Genomic DNA, 19,751 nt, shown 5'->3' with positions numbered 1-19,751 from the left:
TCATATTCTATAATATATGTGAGATTTAAGTGAGAAAATGCTTAAAAATTATGGCACTGGCCCAATACATAGTAAGAGCTCAAAGTAATCTGTAATCATTAGTTCCACGTAATAGATAAAACACTATGAGTCATTGTGGGTGTGTAGGAAGGAAAGAGGTAGGAGACAGAGAAAGGGGAAAAGAGGGATAACACCTTTCTTGGTTAGAAAAGAAGGAAAGATTGAGGAAAGCTCCTTGGAGTAGTGGTGTGTCAGCTGTCTTTGAAGGAGGACAAGGTTTTTCAAAATAAAAGAGGGAAGGAAGAGTATTCTGGACAGAGCACCCGAGATAAAATTAGGTACCAGAGGAGTTGATTGATAAGTGTGTTCAGTACGGGGCATGTGTCCATTATAGCTAAAGCCCATGGTGTTTGAAAGTGAGAAATCAGACCAAAACAGGCATGCCAGTGAAAGCCTTAAATGCCAGACTTAAATGTGAAACTGTATTTAATTCAGTAGATTTTTTTTTTTAGTAAGGTAGTGGGAAATTTAGTTTGTGCTATACAGCACAGATTAAGATGACAACGCTGCATAAGATAGGATGGGAAAGGAAGAATATAATGATGAGACTTATGTGTAGGCTCTTGTAACTACCTTAGAAGTAATGGGAAATTAATTAATAGTGGTTAAAGACTATAGTGGGCATGGAAAGAAGATTCAAAAGATTTTGTAAATCCAGAACTCAAAAGACTTAGCAACCAATGAGATATTGGAATAGGGAGAAGTAGGAGTAAAATGCAAAACTGAAATTTCAAGTATCAGTGACCAAAGAAATCAGAAGGAAGATCCAATTTTGTGATGTTGATGAAAAGTTCAGTGAGTGGTGAATTTGTTGTACCAAATTCTAGGAATGGTGCTCATCATGCCACTGATAAAACTCTTGAGTTTATGAGAGAAACTCAAGATGGAGATATTGATTTGGACCCCAGGCAGTCCCCTACAAAGAGACAGTGAGATTGTTGAAATTATATCTTCAACACCCTGAAAGGAAAATAGTAAAAGACAGTAAGTTTTTGATCTTCTTATTCCTTGAGAGCTACACCAATAAACAGTATATAATAATGTAAACTTTGTTTCAGTTTGAAAGCTCAAAGTCATGAGCATATTGTCATTTAGAGTGGAAACGGGGGAAAAAAGCTAAAAAGGGTAACCAAGATCATAAAGAAGAGCAGGAAATAAAATACCAAAAAGAATATCAGAAGATGGCTTTAAATAAGAGTGAAAACCTCCTTGAACATGGACCTTGAATTCAAACAAAAGATTGTCTTGTTAAAAGTTAAAAACAGAAGCAGAAAATCTTGACAGCATACTAATTTGACAAACATTGTTACATTCTTCTGTTTTGTTTTATGAAACAAAGTGTTTCTTATTGTTGATGAAACATCTTCTGTGCTTAACATATTAAGCACACTTCCAATTAACGTGAAGAACAAAGGTGTAACGGCATGAAGAATCTTCAGCAGTGAATGAAGAAAATCCAAGTTCTTTAATAGTAAAAGAGCATCTTATTTAGCGACTAGATTAACCTAGTTAATTAACATAAATTAGAATTTTTAAATAATGAAATAACTCTTCAAAACATGACAGGTGGGTATGCTATCAAAGCACTTTTTTAAATGAAAATCTAGACTTCAAATGCAGTGCTATAAATGCACAGTGTTTACATTTTTATTCTCATTCCTAGCAATCTGACGTTTTCTAGTATCAGTGTATTTCCCTTTGTTGCTCCTCATTACTTGGATCATTCAGAGTCCAAAACTGAGGAAAAGGAAGCCACAACCATTGAAAAATGTGTCATTTCTCCTGCCCATGGAAATATTGATTTAGATCATTTGTGGAAAACCTGTTGAATGCAATGAGTTAAGTCTTGTGTTTCTAAGCTAGATATATAGAGAGGGTCCATCTTACAGGAGACAGAAATATGTAAGCTACAATTATAAAAAGTATATCCATGAGAGCTACAATATCTCAAATCTTCTAAGTTAGGTAATGCAACATTCTATGAAAACAGGGAGATTTGGATCGATATTAGTCATAATGCGGTAATGTCTTAAAATGAGCCCTGTAAGTAACCTGGCCCCTATCTTTTAGGATGTGATTGGAAAAGCTCTGCAGTACCTTGGTACTTATGGTGAACTGAGCAACATAGAGCAGGTTGTGGCTGTGATCGATGAAGAGATGTGTATCAACTGTGGCAAATGCTACATGACCTGTAATGACTCTGGCTACCAGGTAAGAATCATGCTGTAATTAGAATGCTGTGAGGCATATTTCTTCTGGCTTTTGTAGCAGAAAGCATCTTTTGTTGTGAAGTGTGGGATTCAGACCAGACATGCCAAACGTCACTTCTCAGCAGTGACATAGCTTTCCATCCTCTCACATTCATAGCACAGTGGTGATTTTCCTTTATAATTGGAGTAACAGCTGCTTTACAATGTCAGGTTAATTTTTGTTCTGCAGCAAAGTGAATCGGTATACATGTACATCCCCTCCCTCATGGACCTCGCTCACACCTCCCCTATCCCACCAGAGAACACTGAGCTGAACTCCCTGAGCTCCACAGCAGGCTCCCACTAGCTCTCTGACACATGGTAGTATATACATGTCAGTCCCAGACCCCCAATTCATCCCACCCCCTCTTTCTCCCTCCCCCATGTCCGCACCTCTGTTTTCTACCTCTGTATCTCTATTCATGCCATGGAAACAGGTTCATCCATATCATTTTTCTAGTGATTTTGTAAAAGGAATCTAATAACTCATATGAATGATGCCACCATTGAGTACACAGTATTTTTTTAGTGTCATTTCATCACTCATAAAATGGGAAGGAAAAATTCAAACCAGGATTCACACAATTATGGCCATAAGGAAGCATCATACCTTAAAGGAGAAAGAAGGGAAAAGAACCACCACTTATTTCCATGGTCTTGAAGGAACTTGCTTCCTTCTGGGCTCTTCCATTCAGTGTTGATTGAGCTTTTACTACAGTTAGAAAGAAAAAGCGTTTTACCACCAACTAGCTGGGCTGGTTGGGACCTGAAATTCTTCTGTAGCTGGAAAAACTGAGCAAGTTGTGTTCCTACCATATAAAGTGAGCCAGAGCTTCTTCCCAGTCCCTGAGCCCTCAGCTGAGAGTCTGCCATGGAACAATAAAGAAAAAAGTGGGCATTCAGCTGTCTTCAGGTTAAGAACTACAGAATAACATTGTTTTCATTAAATATTTCATACTATAAAGAAGTATAATAAAGTAAAAATAAGATTCCTTTAAGATGTTTAATGAATTTTCAAGATAGATAAAATGGCCCATTTTTAAAAAAACTATATTTTGTTTACCTTATTTAGCTTGGAGAAAGGTCCTATTTGCTTGTGATATGATTTTATGTATTCTGACCACCTAATAGAGGTATGACAGACATAGTTTAATTTTTAAAAAACCTCTTCCACCTTAATTTAACACTGTTCCATACCCAATTTTTACCCATTGTATTTACTCATCTTTTTCTACACCTGAAAAGTATCTCTAGCAGTTATTTTGAAAATACTAATCGTATCATATTCCTTTCCATCTTTCCTCTCATTAACCAAACAGAGATAAGTCAGGAAGTTCTAACACTAAAATCACAGCACCAGGGTTCTAACATCTTAAATCTTAGAGGTTATGACTCCCACCTTGGAATTGTAGTCTTGGCAAAACTTCAGCAAAAATAATCTTATTAGTGAGGCGGGAGATTGCAGTTATGCATTCAAAATGATTTTTAAAAGCCTTCCTTTGGCTATTTTGTCTCTCAAAGATAAAAAATAGAAAATCAAAATCTTCAAATAAATGTGAAGTTTTACATGTTTGCAAAATTTCAAAGCGTAAGATTTCTAAGATGTATTATTTTCATCAATTGTTTCTTGGATTTCTGTTTATAAAAGGGCACATCAGGAAGAGAACAGCTTTTACTCATTTATGTTTTACAAAACATGGCAACAATTTGGTTGGACCAAATTTCTTAATGGTTTGTCATAGCTACAGTACTTGTTCAGATATATGATTGTTTCCTTAAAGCTCAGAATTTTAAAAAAATATTAAGCAGTCTGACATAATTTACTCTGAGACAATTTTAATTTGTTATGTTCATAAAACAGAAAAAAATTAAGTTGTAAGGAACCTTATTTGAGGGAGGGAAATTTTTAAACATAACTAATACTTTAATTGGATTTTATAACATGTTGTATATGACACAGGAAAAAAATCATAATTCAGTAATTATTTGAAAATGTAAGATTTGTAGACCTGACCTCCAGGAGTATTTGGGGCGAGGTGGGGGCTCGTAATTTTTCTCTGCCCCCTCATTCATCCCTCCAAATTATCACTCAGTCTGAGTAAAAACAGTGACTTGTTCTGCAAGAGAGACTTCTCAACGAGTCCTCTAGTCCTCTCTGCCCCCATGTAGCTGCCCTGAAGTCTTTCCTAGATGGAAATTCTTGTCTGTTGTTTCCATTGTTGAAATATCTCTTTAACAGGCAATAGTCATCATGACTTGAAATAAAAATCTCAATTGTAAATTTCACACTTAGTTTTTTCCATTGCATGTTACAGATTGTTGTTGTTCAATTGCTACACCATATTATAAATTAAATCATGTTAAAAGAAAGAAAGGAAGGAAAGATGAGAGAGAAGGAGGGAGAAAGGAATAAATTATTGAGTTTCTCAAAATCCTGAGCATTTTGAGAACTGAAAACCTTATCCTGGTTCTCCAAGCTGAAGAGTGTCAGGCCAGGACCAGAAGCCAGGTGTCCAGGCTCCTGTCTTTCAGTGCTTTTCCCCTTGGTGGTGGAGGAATGCCTCGAATCAGCTTGGAAACCCTCAAACCTGAAAGCTAGCTCTTAAGCTAATTTTTTTTTTTTCTATTGCCTTTCTGTAAGCACTATACCCATAATATGAAACCCAAACAAGTGCATGCATTGCCTCATCTGACAGTGACACTTCTCTGCTGTTGAGAACCAGGAGTGTGAAAGGGACAAGGTGTGGAAGCGCCCTGCCCGCCTCAGGTAGCCGACCCACCAGGTCATGGTCAGACTGGCAGGACCAACACTCTGCTCACAACGCAGGAAACCAGAGAGTTACTATGTTATGAAATATTTTCCACACACAAAGCAAGATAATACCTCTAAGGAATTTTAAACAGTGTTTCTAATTTAAAAGGATTTTTTCCCTTTTTTCCCCCCCTCTTCTCCAGCAGCTCAACTGTTGCTATAGCTGCACCACAGTGCTGGGCGTAGCTGTCTCTGAGTGCAGCTCTCCTGCAGGGGAGAAAAACGTTGATGCTAAAATAGGGGCGTTCTTGCCCTTTGTGGGCAGTGACAGCAAGACTCTTTATTTCTGTTTGCAGGCTATCCAGTTTGATCCTGAAACCCACCTGCCCACCATTACTGATACTTGTACAGGCTGTACCCTGTGTCTCTCCGTCTGCCCTATTATCGACTGCATCAAAATGGTTTCCAGGACAACACCTTATGAACCAAAGAGAGGCTTGCCCTTGGCTGTGAATCCTGTGTGTTAAGGTGATTTGTGAAACAGTTGCAGTGAACTTCGAGGTCACCTACTTATGCTGATCTTTTCAATTGTGATCATTATGCTCAGGTTTTTCTAAATTCAAACAAACATATAATTTCTAAATTTAAAAAAAGATTATTTCTAAAGAAATTTCTAAATTTTAAAAATGTATGCTTCCAGTGATCAATTAATGGTCATAAAATAGAATAATTCTTTTCTGAGCAGAATTGTTCAATATAACTATGTCGCAGTTAATTGGATGTTCACCATCAGTTGTCCATTATGAAAAAATTAACTTTTTTGTAGCAATTAATGCTACACTTTCCAAATTGCCCTATGCTGAGTTCTGTCTTTGATTTCTAATTGTAAGGGAAATTAAGTATTTTAGAACAAAGTACAATTTAACTTACAAGCAAATGTTTCCAAGGAAACATTTTATAATTAAAAATTACATTTAATTTTAACTCTGTTTCTAAGCAAAAGTAATTAGCTCCATAAAGCTCAGATGAAGTCAAATAATTATTTACTGTGGTAGGAAAAGAAAGCCAATGAGGGTTTGGGAAACATTTTGTTCAGGTCTCTTCACTGAAATAACTGGATATTGAAGGCAAGAGTGTTCAGTAACCATTTGTATCAAGCTATGCTATTCACCACTCAGGCCTGAGATGGGTGTCCAAATGCTACCAATGAATCAACATGACATTACTCTTTAAACATTTAAACTATGTTCCTAACAAAGTAAGACATTAAGATGGAACTCTGGTTAAAGCCACTCTTGCTGTGCACAGATCTGTTCTATCTGCTTCTAATATAGTCACCTTCATGATCCCAGCAATTAATGTTTGAACACAGCACAGATTATACAGAAGTGGGGTCATGTGCTTCATTATTCAACAATGAGAAATAGAGTATGGGTAGGATATATTAAATGGGTGATACCACTTTACCAACTCTTTATTTTAGTGTTCATGTTGAATTTCAAAAGTAATTTAAAAAGAAATGGTATTTTCTGTTACTGCCAAATAATATTTTTATATTCCTCTATTTTCAAAATCAGCAAATAGCATCTTATAAATTTGTTTATCTCTTCTTTATAGCATATTTTAATATGAATCCATAAGTAGCAAATCTTCATGTGATCATCCATAGCACCTTTCTATGACAAATGCAAGATCAAGAAAAAAAAATAAATGTTTGATTATGCAGTTTTAGAAATGCACATTTACTGGAAAATCTGTATGATCAAATAATATTAAATAAAATTTTATAAAGCATTTTAAATGACATGTTCATTTGCTATCTCTTTTGCAAATACAATCTCATGTCAACCATTTAGATTTTGAGGTAGAGTAGTTGGGGTTAACTCTGGTGTAAATTCCATTCACATTCAGTAATACATATAATAGTTCAGATCTCATGAAGGTGTCCTTGAGACTTCTTCTCACTCCTCCACACTGATCGATCACCCCTTCTGTACAGATGATACTAACGTCTATACCTCCAAGTTGGACTTCTAGCCATGTATCTGACCACTTGCTGTATTTAAGCATTTCAAACTCAATTTCAAAAGTCAAAATAGTTACTTCTACTTTTTGTCTTCCCTTTTTTCATCCAGTCCGTTACCATGTCCAATAATTTTACTCCTAAAACATTCCCCAAAGCTTTCCCCAGCTTTAAATTGTAGAAACTGCCATAGTTCATTCCTCTAACATGTATTGTCCAGCTCTTGTAATAACTTCCTAACAGGTCATTTGACATCCCTACTGACATCCCTGCTCACTTTTTCGGGTGTTATGATACATTACTTGCCAACGTGATTGTCCCATCATATTCCTCCACCATTATTAAAACCTCCAGATCCTTTCATGTGTTAACAAATTAAATACAATCTCATTGTAGCTTAGTTGGTAAAGAATGTCTGCAATGCAGGAGATCCAGTTTCGATTCCTGGGTCGAGAAGATCTGCTGGAGAAGGGATAGGCTACCCACTGCAGTATTCTTGGGCTTCCCTTGTGGCTCATCTGGTAAAGAAACCACCTGCAATGCAGGAGACCTGGGTTCGATCCCTGGGTTGGGAAGATCCCCTGGAAAAGGAAATGGCAACCTACTTCAGTGTTCTTGCCTCGAGAACCCCATGGACAGAGGAGCCTGGCAGGCTACAGTCCATGGGATCGCTAGAGTCAGACATGACTTAGTGACTAAACCACCGCCATTAAAACGGAATACAATACTCTCCTGCTAAGGCCCCCCCACTACTATTCCAAACATATGTCCCTTACATAACTGAGCTTTAGCCAAAGTTGGAAGATAACTACACTCTCTGGAGTTTGATATCTGCCTGTCACTTAATTGCTTGTTACCTGAGACAACCAACCTCAACTGTCTAATCTTTAAAACTGGCATTAAAACAGTTTCTAATTCCCAAGGTTATTGTAAGGATAAAAAATAATAATAATACAGGATAATTAAACAACTTACTGAATAAGCAATTATTCTTACTTACCTAAAAGCATCCTATAATGAAACAATTTAGAAAATAGGTTTTGAATACAAATCATCTTCTGTCTCTTCTCTTATGTGTTGTTATTTTGAAATTAAAATGTTTATACTAGAACAAGTTATAAAGCTTACTGGTTCCCTTGTCAATAATGAGTTCATCAAATTTTTAACATCGGTTCACCTAAAAATATGTTTCTACTGGAGCTCATATAATCAGGTTATACTTTATACATAATTTCAATAATAAAATGACAGTTACTAAGATCTTCTTAATATTGTCTGAGGATCCATCAGAGGTCTGTCTTATATTACTCATGTGAAAGACTATCACTGCAATAAAATAACTTAAAAATTCTTGTTGACTTGCATATTAACAAAAAAGTCACCTGTAAATATTGTTTACATCCCTTTCATGGATCACAGCTTTATCGTGTTGAAGGGGCTTGCAAAATTCAGTGAAGCTATGAGCCATGCCATGTAGAGCCACCCCAACAGATGGGTCACAGTAAAGAATTCTGACAAAACGTGAGGAGGAAATGGAGGAGGAAATGGCAACTCACGCTAATATTCTTGCCGAGAGAATCCAAAGAACAGTATGAAAAAGCAAAAAGATATGACACTGGAAGATGAGCCCCCTAGGTCAGAAGGTATCCAATATGCTACAGGGAAGAGCAGAGAGCAATTACTAATAGCTCCAGGAAGAATGAAGTGGCTAGACCTAATCGGAAGCAATGCTCAGTTGTGGATGTATCTGGTGGTTAAAGTAAATTCCGATGGTATAAAGAAAAATATTGCAAAGGAACCTGTAATGTTAGGTCCATGAATCAAAGTAAATTGGATATGGGCAAGCAGGAGATGGCAAGATTGACCACTGACATGGTAGGAATCAGTGAAGTAAAATGGACATGGGTGAGAACAGGCGAATTTAATTCAGATGACCATTCTGTCTACTACTGTGGGCAAGAATCCCTTAGAAGAAATGGGAGTAGCCCTCATAGTCAACAAAAGAGTCGAAAATGTGTTTCCAAGGCAAACCATTCAACGTCACAGGAATCCAAGGCTATGCCCTAACCACTGATGCCAAAGAAGCTGAAGTTGATAAGTTTTATGAAGTCCTAAAAAACCTGCTAGAACTAACACCAAAAAGAGATGTTCTTTTCATCATAGGAAACTGGAATGCAAAACTAGAAAGTAGACTAAACAACAATTCTTTATATGCCACACATTTAATGCAGAGGAAATTCCTTTACCATTGTTTTAAAAACTCTATCAACCAAACAACAGCAACAAACCAAAATTGAAATGTAAATAAAACGTCTCATTTAAGCATACAGTAACCTAATCAGACTAGAGGTTATTAGCCCTATTTCATAGATGAAAAACCAAGGCTCAAAGAGTTAATACAATTTACCTAAGACCATACATTGAAGCAGAGAAGGCAATGGCAACCCACTCCAGTACACTTGCCTGGAAAATCCCATGGGCGGAGGAGCCTGGTAGGCTGCAGTCCATGGGGTCGTGAAGAGTCGGACATGACTGAACGACTTCACTTTCACTTTTCACTTTCATGCATTGGAGAAGGAAATGGCAACCCACTCCACTGTTCTTGTCTGGAGAGTCCCAGGGACGGCAGAGCCTGGTGGGCTGCCATCTATGGGGTCGCACAGAGTCCGACACGACTGAAGCGACTTAGCAGCAGCAGCAGCATACATTGAAGAGGGCAAAGTCCATATTTAAACCCAATACTGAGCTCCCCTCACTACACAGCCTCCAGTCCGTGTTCCCCATCGTCATCCGCACCTCTCAAACCTTCCTACAAATATGAAAAACATTTTTCATCTTACACATATTATTAGAACCTAAATCTGCCACTTGCCAAGTGCATGAACTTGGATACTTTAGCTGTACCACTGAACCTCAATTTCCTCATCTGTGATATGAAGATGATAGCTTTGCACTTAATACATGAGATATTATTTGTGTTGCTATTCTTTATGAACATAGAAATTTCAAATACGCTTTAAAGAGATAAAAGGCTACTAGCAAAAAATCTACATTTGTTAGACTCAGAGTCAGACTATCTTAGTATTAACTGGTGGAATGACCATCGAAGCATTCATTCATCATCTTAGCAGTCGGGAAAAAGACATTCCAAGCAGCTGGAAAATCAAGATTCTTTTAAAAAGAGAGTTAAGATAACTAATAATACTAATAAAAATGAAAGAACCCAGTGATGAAACTTAACATATCTCAGTTCAGTCGGTTCAGTCACTCAGTCATTTTCTGACTCTTTGTGACCCCATGGACTGCAGCACGCCAGTCTTCCCTGTCCATCACCAACTTCCGGAACCTGCTCAAACTCATGTCCATCGAGTCAGTGGTGCCATCCAACTATTTTGTCCTCTGTCGTCCCCTTCTCCTCCCGCCTTCAACCTTTCCCAGGATGAGGGTCTTTCCAATGAGTCAGTTCTTGCATCAGGTGGCCTAAGTATTGGAGTTTCAGTTTCAGCATCAATACTTCCAATGAATATTCAGGACTGGTCTCCTTTAGGATGGACTAGTTGGGTCTCCTTGCCGTCCAAGGGACTCTCAAGAGTCTTCTACAACACCACAGTTCAAAACCATCAATTCTTTGGCCCTCAGCTTTCTTTATAGTCCAACTCTCACATCCATACATGACTACTGTAAAAACCATAGCTTTGACTAGACAGACCTTGGTTGGTGAAGTAATGTCTCTGCTTTTTAATATGCTGTCTAGGTTGATCATTTCTTCCAAAGAGCAAGCGTCTTTTAATTTCATGGCTATTGTCACCATCTGCAGTGATTTTGGAGCTCAAGTAACTAAATCTCACTGTTTCCCCATCTATTTGCCGTGAAATAATGGGACCAGATGCCATGATCTTAGTTTTCTGAATGTTGAGTTTTAAGCCAACTTTTTCACTCTCCTCTTTCACTTTCATCAAGAGGCTCTTTACTTCTTCTTTGCTTTCTGCCATAAGAGTGGTGTCATCTGCGTATCTGAGGTTATAGGTATTTCTCCTGGCAATCTTGATTCCAGCTGGTGCTTCATCCAGCCCAGCATTTCACATGATGTACTCTGCATATAAGTTAAATAAGCAGGGTGACAATATAGAGCTTTGATGTACTCCTTTCTCATATTGGAACCAGTCTGTTGTTCCATGTCCAGTTCTAACTGTTGCTCCTTGGCCTGCATACAGATTTCTCAGGAGGCAGGTCACGTGGTCTGGTAATCCCATCTCTTTCAGAATTTTCCACAGTTTACTGTGATCCACACAGTCAAAGGCTTTGGCATAGTCAGTAAAGCAGAAATAGATGTTTTTCTGGAAATCTCTTGCTTTTTCCATGATCCAGCAGATGTTGGCAATTTGATCTATGGTTCCTTTGCCTTTCCTAAATCCATCTTGAACATCTGGAAGTTCACGGTTCACGTACTATTGAAGCCCTGCTTGGAGAATTTTGAGCATTACTTTGCTAGTGTGTGAGATGAGTGCAATTGTGTGGTAGTTGAACATTCTTTGGCATATATATGTATATATAGTTATCCAATTGTCATATTTAGAAATGAAGCTAAGCTGACTTAACTTTCAGATGATGCTTTCTCTTCCAGATCATTTTGCTAAGTGGGTATTATCTATTTTTTTATATTATGAATATTTGCAGATGCTTTATTCACTTTTTGTGGTCTTAAGGTGCCATTTAATTACTTGAAGAAATAGTGTAATAACCATAGTCTGAAAGGGTTAAGATATAGACCTTAAAAATGAGCTTATTACCTGGCAGGATCTGGTCTAATTCTGTCCTATGAAGTTAATTCAATTAACAGGAAAGCCATTAGACACACTATTATCCACCCAGAGCTGTAACTTTCCCTTTTATCCACAGATGCACACAATTCAGCTAACTGCATGCAGAGTAAAAATTTTGACCAGATCTTTAATGATCCTGGGAGATTCATGTAGTCTCACTGTTTCACTAATTAATATGATAACATTAATTAATATGGTACCTCTTTCCCTCTTTTATTAACTAATACAAATTTTCTGCTTAATTTTTTAAAATTACAAATGACATTTTTGAAGTGAATAGTCCCATTTAGCTTGGAAACTTGCATGGCTAGTTGTCCCGCTAAATATATTTGCCTTTCATTAACTGATCTACAGCATTTATGAACTCTGATATTGTTTATCATTGTCCTCATATTTACCATTCTTCTAATACGCATGTAAACTGCCATGCCATTGAAGAAGCCAAGCCACTTTGTCACTGATAAATTCTACAGTAGTGAGTTATCTTAATTAATGTATCTGTACAGTTATTTATTTACAGAATTTATGTAGTGCTTTTCCATATGTTGTGTTCTGCAAACATCAAGAGGCTTCCGGGTCCCTGCCTTCTCTATTCCACTATCATTAATGAATTCAAATTCATATTCAACTGGCAGTTTTTGAAGATTTTCTCCTCTTCTAGTCACTCAGGATTGCCCATTAAAATAACAATAAACTTTTCCTTTCCTTCTTGCCCCATATCATTCAGGAAGCTTAATTTCAAGTGACAGAAGACCCAATTCAAACTATTTTAGGAAAAGAATGTTATTGGCTTACACACCTAAATACACAGAGGTAGTGTTTGTTGGATGCAGAGTTTCAAATAATGCCATCAACAGAACTCAGATTCTTTCATCTCTTCATTCTGCTTATGTGGCTTTATTGTCAGGTTCCACATATGACCCTTGGAGCTCAAAGTTCACATCATCTTTGTTGTATCACAACAAATAATATCATGTTGTGTGGTTGGCAAAATAATGTCCCCTTCCCAAACAGCTCATGTCCTAATGTCTGGATCCCATGAAGTTATCACGCTACATGGCAAGTGAGTGAGCGACTGTCATGCTGCCTGACATGACTGAAAACTAACACACGGCAAGAGGAGAAAATAAGTACCGGATAGAATTGATGTTGCTAATCTGCTGCTGCTGCTAAGTCGCTTCAGTCGTGTCCGACTCTGTGTGACCCCATAGACGGCAGTCCACCAGGCTCCCCCGTCCCTGGGATTCTCCAGGCAAGAACACTGGAGTGGGTAGCCATTTCCTTCTCCAATGCATGCAAGTGAAAAGTGAAAGTGAAGTCGCTCAGTCTTGTCCGACCATCAGCGACCCCATGGACTGCAGCCCACCAGGCTCCTCTGTCCATGGGATTTTCCAGGCAAGAGTACTGGAGTGGGGTGCCACTGCCTTCTCCTGTTGCTAATCTACTGACCTTAAAATAGGAAGATCATCCTAGACTATCTGGGTGAGCTGAATGTAATCACGAGAGTCCTCAAGAAGTGGAAAAAGGAGGCAGAAGAGAAAGAATGTCAAAGTGATGCAATTGAGAAATACTCAACTGGTCACTTAAGGCTTTGAAGATGGAAGCAGGGTCACATGGCAGGAAGAGAAAGCACCTCTAGAGGCTCGAAAAAGTAAGAAAGTGGACTTGCCTCTAGAGAATCTAGAAAGGAATGAAGCTCAGCCCATCCCTGGTTTTTAACCTGTGGAGATACATTTTAGACTCTGACCTCCAGAACTGTGAGATGATAAATATTCGTGTTGCTTTAAGTAACTTAATTTGTGGTCATTTGTTATAGGAGCAATAAGAGAAACATATTCTGCAAGGATCAGGAGCCTTCTGTGGGCTCTGTCTCCTATGCCTCTACTGTTACCAAATTTGGGTGAATGGATGGACCAAAAAATAAAACTCAACTGCAATCTGTCCCACTTCATTCCTCCCATCCTTTGCCAATTTTTATCAATTCTGCTTCTGAAATAAGAATTGTTTCTATATCTACTTCTATTTTCACTTCTCTACTTCAGCTCTTTATCAAGGGATTTAAAAGTGATTTTTAAGGTCCATACTATTTCTGTGTTTCTAGAACCTAGTACCTAAGATTAAAAAAAAAAAATCTAAAGTACAAACTCACATGACCTTAGAACTAAAAACTAAACATTGATCTGTGCCCAAGAAATAGCAGATTACACTGATATATGTAGGATATGAGAAAATAAAATGTAGAGACAAATATTTCCAAAAAGAATTTTAATATGATTTTTGTCTTATGTGCTCATTTTATTTTTTATAAACTTATTTTATTAAAATGTAACACATGCAGAAAATTTCACAAGTTGTAAGTTTCAGCTTATTGTACAAAGTGAACAATATTCATTGAATCTCCATGCAAGTCAAAAATCTCCCTACATCTCTGAAATCCTCCTTGGGCCTTCTTATTTTCCACCAAAGTAACGATTGCCATGACCTCTAACACCATGCTGGTTTACCTTTGTTGGAACTTTATATAAATGAAACCACACAGTATGTTTTGCTTTTTGCCACATGTTGCTACAAGCAGGATCTTAGTTCCCCAACTAGGAATCAAACCTGTACCCCCCATAGTGGAACCTTGACCACTGGATCACCACAGAAGTCTATATATATATATATTTTAATGATTGATGTCTTTCACATGATATTAGCCTTTGGAGAGTCATATATGCTATTGGATGTAATGGTAATTTGATGATTTTTATTGCTGTGTAGTATTACAGTGCATAACTGTATCATAATTTCATAGCTATATTGTTATTGAAGAAAGTATAGGTCGTTGGTAGTCTTTCTTACTGTTACAAATAATGTTTCCATGAAGATTCATCTTGATCCATATATGTATGCATTTCATTTGAGAAATAGCCATGAATGGGATTGCTTAATCATAGGAATTGTGTGTTTATTATTATTTGTTTTCTAAAATAGTTTCCAAAATGAGTATAGCCATTCATACTTCACCAGGAGGATTCAGATTCCTCTTCACCCTTGTTAGCATTTTATATTGGGGCATGGGTGCTAGCCATTTTATGGATATATGGTGGTAAATGTTTAATAAGCAGAAAACAAAAATCATAATCATGAAAGGAAAAGTTGATAATGACAACATTAAAATTAGGAGTTTCTGGGAATCCCTAGTACTTTAGTGGTTAGGACTCCATGCTTTCACTGCTGTGGGCCTAGGTTCAATTCCTGGTTGGGAAACCATGGTCCCACAACCCATAAGACATGACCAAAAATAAATTTATTTTTAATTCTTAAAAATTGGGAATTTCTTTTCATTAGAAGACCACTACGAGAATGAACAGGTAAGTTAGAAAGTGAGAAAATGTATTTGAAACACATACAGCTGACAAAGGACTCATGTAGGAGACTTAAAACTCCTACAAGTCATTAAGGAAAACACGGACTACCAATACAGCAAATGGGCAAAAGCCATGATAGAGGCCACACATAAAAAGGGTATTCTATCAATTAATAAAATGTATGAAAATGTGTTCAATTTAATTTGTCATCGAGGTATTGAAAGCTAAAGTATAAGGTGCAACTCCACTAGATAGGAAAAAACTGAAAGAATTGTTATTGTTCAGCTACTAGTGTCCGACTCTGAGACCCGATGGACTGCAGAACACTAGGCTTCCCTGTTCGTCACTATCTCCCAGAGTTTGCTCAGATCCATGTCCACTGAGTCAGTGATGCTAACTAACAATTTTTGTAAATAGAAAATTCTGAAGCTGCCAGGCCCCTAACCAGATTGTGTAATTGAGGAGTTAATAAAATCTAGCCCACAAGTTTCATGCTGAGGCAAAATGAGAAACATAGTTTTCTTAATCTTTATGCATTGTAAAGGATTTGTTTATTTAGGAAAGGAAGTTTATTACTTTCTGCATCTTAAGTGACAGATTAATGAATGAATGACTGTCAGTTTCAGAGAATTTAGAAAATACCTTCCTTAGAGAAGATGTTCATTACTATAAACAGATCCATATGGAATTTGTCAGGCAGCTGAAAATTTTAGATGGCTTGTTTGATACAACAACAGTAAAGAAAACCATCCTTTGCATATTAGTATCGTGTCAACCATTTTTACATTCAGCCAAATATGTGTGCATGCTGAGTCGCTTCAGTCGTGTCCAACTCTGTGTGACCCCATGGACTGAAACCCACCAGGCTACTCTGTCCATGGGATTCTTCAGGCACGAATACTGGAGTGGTTTGCCATGCCCTTCTCCAACACTCAGCCACGAGGTGTTTACAAATCAACACTCTTCATCACCATGCATTAAATAGCACAGACAGCTCCACATTTATCAAATAACAGTTATTAAAGAATTTCAGGTGGCAGGGCTGCCCAAATTATGAAATAATTGAACCCAAAAGTATATACATTTAACTTTCAGATCAATTTTATCAACAGGGAGACTCTAGGAGTATTTTGGTTGCACAGACAAAGGCTGACAAGGAGTATTTCAAACCACGAGGTATGATAATGGGTATGGCAGCACAGTTTAATTACAGTACTGTTGCAGCCACTCAAACAAGAAATTTTGAGAACTTGAACTGATAAGACAGCAATAGTGCAGTTAGGGAGGAAGGAATGGATTGAAGATATATTTAGCAATAGAGTTGGGAACAACATGTATTTATTAATAACCAGTAGATATCAGCCACTGTGTAAAGGGAAAATAACTAGAAATACACAGTAACTTTCTTCTAATAAAATGTTGATCATGCTACTATGGAAATAATATAAAGGCATCCTTAAGTCAATCTGGGGAAGACTAAGGTTGCTTCACAGCAAATATATACCAGGTGAACAGAATCTTGTGGACCGGTGATGTGGTGTACTGATTTAGAATACAGAGTCTGGAATCAAACTCCTTGTGCTTGAATCCTGGCTCCGCCTCCTAGATGTGCCTTCTTGTGGATGGCCCTTAATGATCTCAGCCTGTTTTCTCACTTGTATACAGAAGGGAAAACAGGCTGAGATCATTAAGTACCCTGGTGGCTCAGATGGTAAAGAATCTGCCTGCAAAGCAACGAGACCTGGGTTTGATCTCTGGGTCAAGAAGATTCCTGGAGGAGGAAATAGCAACCCACTCCAGTTTTGTTGCCTGGAGAATCCTGTGGACAGTCCATGGGGTCTCAAAGAGTCAGACATGACAGAGAGTGAACACACAACATCCTCCTACCTCTCAACAATGCTAGAGCAATTGCCCAATAAAAAGGTTTCTAAATGTCTTTATCTTTTCCTTTTTTAGCATAGAATTTTTAAAAATGAACCTTATACCAAGATATATATATATATATAAACACCCCAATACTTTAGCAAGTGCTGTTTCCTCTTTATATATTGTTCTTCATCACATCACACTAAATTTCTTTTTTTCAAAAACTAACTCAAGAAGTTAAGCCCTCTTCCCAAGTGTATGCCCAGAGATGAGAGTTAATTATTCCCTCCTAATAACGTCTTTGCTCTTTATGCCTGTGCTTATGAGTGTATTGGGCTTCCCAGATGGCTCTGGGGTAAAGAACTGCCTGCCAATGCAGGAGACTTAAGAAATGCAGGTTCAGTCCCTGGTCTGGAAGATCCTCTGGAGAAGGAAATGACAACCCACTCTGTGTTTTTGCTGGAGAATCCCATGAACAGAGGAGCCTGGCAGTCTAGGCTCCTAATCCATAGAGTCACACAGAGTCAGATGCAACTGACTTAGCATGCATGAACACATGAGTCCATTAGGTTGCTAGCAATTGCCATATGCATATCTGCATTCCCATGACCAGGTTGAGGGTCTGGCATATTGTAGGCCAGGGACATAATAGATTGTTTAACAGCTTTGAGTTCAGTTCAGTTCAGTCACTCAGTCATGTCTGACTCTTTGCGACCCCATGAATCACAGCACACCAGGCCTCCCTGTCCATCACCAACTCCCGGAGTTCACTCAGACTCATGTCCATCAAGTCGGTGATGCCATCCAGCCATCTCACTCTCTGTTGTCCCCTTCTCCTCCTGCCCCCAATCCCTCCCAGCATCAGAGTCTTTTCCAGTGAGTCAACTCTTCGTATGAGGTGGCCAAAGTATTGGAGTTTCAGCTTTAGCATTAGTCCCTCCCTGAGATGTAATTCACATAACACAAAAATTCAGCCATTTTAAGTATATAATTCACTAGCTTTTAGTATATTCACAGAGTGGTGTGACCATCACCATTATTAATTTTATCACCCCCAAAAGAAATCCCATACCCACTAGCAGTCACTCCCCATTCCTCTCTGCCCTGACCCCAAGCAAACATCAACTACTTTTTGTCTATGGATTTCCCTATTCCAGACATCTCATAAATGTTATCACATAATATTTGGTTCTTTATGACTGGTTCATTTCACTTTGCAAAATCTTCTAGAGTCCTACCCATCTTGTAGCACGTAGTTTAATTTTTTTGTGACTACATAATATTCCATGATACATCAATGTTTTATTTACCCATCATCAGTTGATGTACACTTGTCTTGCTTTCATTTTGGGCTATTATTAATAAAGCTGCTATAAATATTCATGTCCAAGTTTTAGTGTAGACATGTTTTCATTTATCTTGGGTGCATGCCTGGGAACAATTCCTAGGAGTAGAATTGGTGGGCCATGTGGTAACTATGTTTGAGATTTCAGGGGTCTACTGGGTTTCTTTCCAAAGTGGCTGCGCCATTTCACATTCACACCAAGAATGTATGAAAGTCTGGTATCTCCACATCCTCACCAACATTTGTTATTATCTGTCCTTTTGATTATAGTCACCTAGAAAAGTGAAATGGTATCTCCTTGTGTATTGATTTGCATTTTCCTGATAGCTGATCATGTTAAATATCTTTTCATGTGTGTATTATTATCTCTGCTTTGGTTGTTCAGTTGCTAAGTCATATCTGACTCTTTTCGATCTCATGGACTGCAGCACACCAGGCTTCCCTGCCCTTCACTATCTCCCAAAGTTTGCTTAAACCTAACTCCATTGAGTCTGTGATGCCATCCAGCCATGTTATCCTCTGTTGCTCCCTTCTCGTCATGTCTTCAATCTTTCCCAACGTCGGGGTCTTTCCAATGAGTCGGCTCTTCACATCAGGTGGCCAAAGTATTGGAGCTTCAGCTTCAGTATCATTCCTTCCAATGAATATTCAGGGTTGATTTCCTTTAGGATTGAGTGGTTTGATCTCTTTTTTGTCCAAGGGACTCTTGGGTTGCCTTTTTTATTAATATATTAAGTTATAGAGTTCTTTGTGTATTCTAGATACAAGTCCCTGATCATATATAAAATTTGGAAAAATTCTTTTCATCCCATATGTTGTCTTTTCACTTTCTTGATAGTGTTTTCTGAAGCATAAAGTTTTTAATATTTTGACAATACCTGATTTATCTACTTTATGTTGCTGCTTATACTTCTGGTATAATGTCTAAAAAACTAGAAGGAGTCTAGCTTCATTCTGTTGCATATGGCTCTTCATTTGTCCCAGCTTTATTTGTTGACGATATCATTCTTTCGCCTCCCAGAATAAGATTTTGAATTAAATGACATGGTTCCTCCCTTCAGGGAACTCAGAGTACGATGATGGAAACTGGTAGGTATATCAGAAAATCACATAACAATATGTGAGCCCAGAAAAGTGCAAAGGTCAGCTAGAAATCTCTTCTAAGTTTTAGACTAAGCCCTGGTTCTCTCTTCCTATCAGGCATAATTTAAAATGACACCTGAATAATACCTGGATTTGGGAATGGGGGCACTAATCTTTCCACCTCATGGGAACATCAG

General features: G+C 37.8%; 1 protein-coding gene across 1 annotated transcript in view; it reads left to right on the top strand.

The window, feature by feature from the left end:
* Positions 1-6,848, top strand: part of DPYD (dihydropyrimidine dehydrogenase) — a 955,731-nt gene extending 948,883 nt beyond the window's left edge. The window contains exons 22-23 of the mRNA XM_055402118.2: positions 2,131-2,271; positions 5,418-6,848. Of these exons, the coding sequence (XP_055258093.2) occupies positions 2,131-2,271; positions 5,418-5,588 (312 nt within the window). The 3' untranslated portion in view covers positions 5,589-6,848. The remainder of the gene's footprint in view (positions 1-2,130; positions 2,272-5,417) is intronic.
* The last annotated feature ends 12,903 nt before the right edge of the window (positions 6,849-19,751 follow it).

The sequence above is a fragment of the Moschus berezovskii genome, chromosome 4, assembly GCF_049115385.1.
Source record: "Moschus berezovskii isolate FMDL1 chromosome 4, NW_MosBer_1.0, whole genome shotgun sequence".
Classification (NCBI taxonomy): domain Eukaryota; kingdom Metazoa; phylum Chordata; class Mammalia; order Artiodactyla; family Moschidae; genus Moschus; species Moschus berezovskii.
Note: the sequence above shows the minus strand (reverse complement) of the source record. Positions and strands in the feature narration are given on the sequence as shown.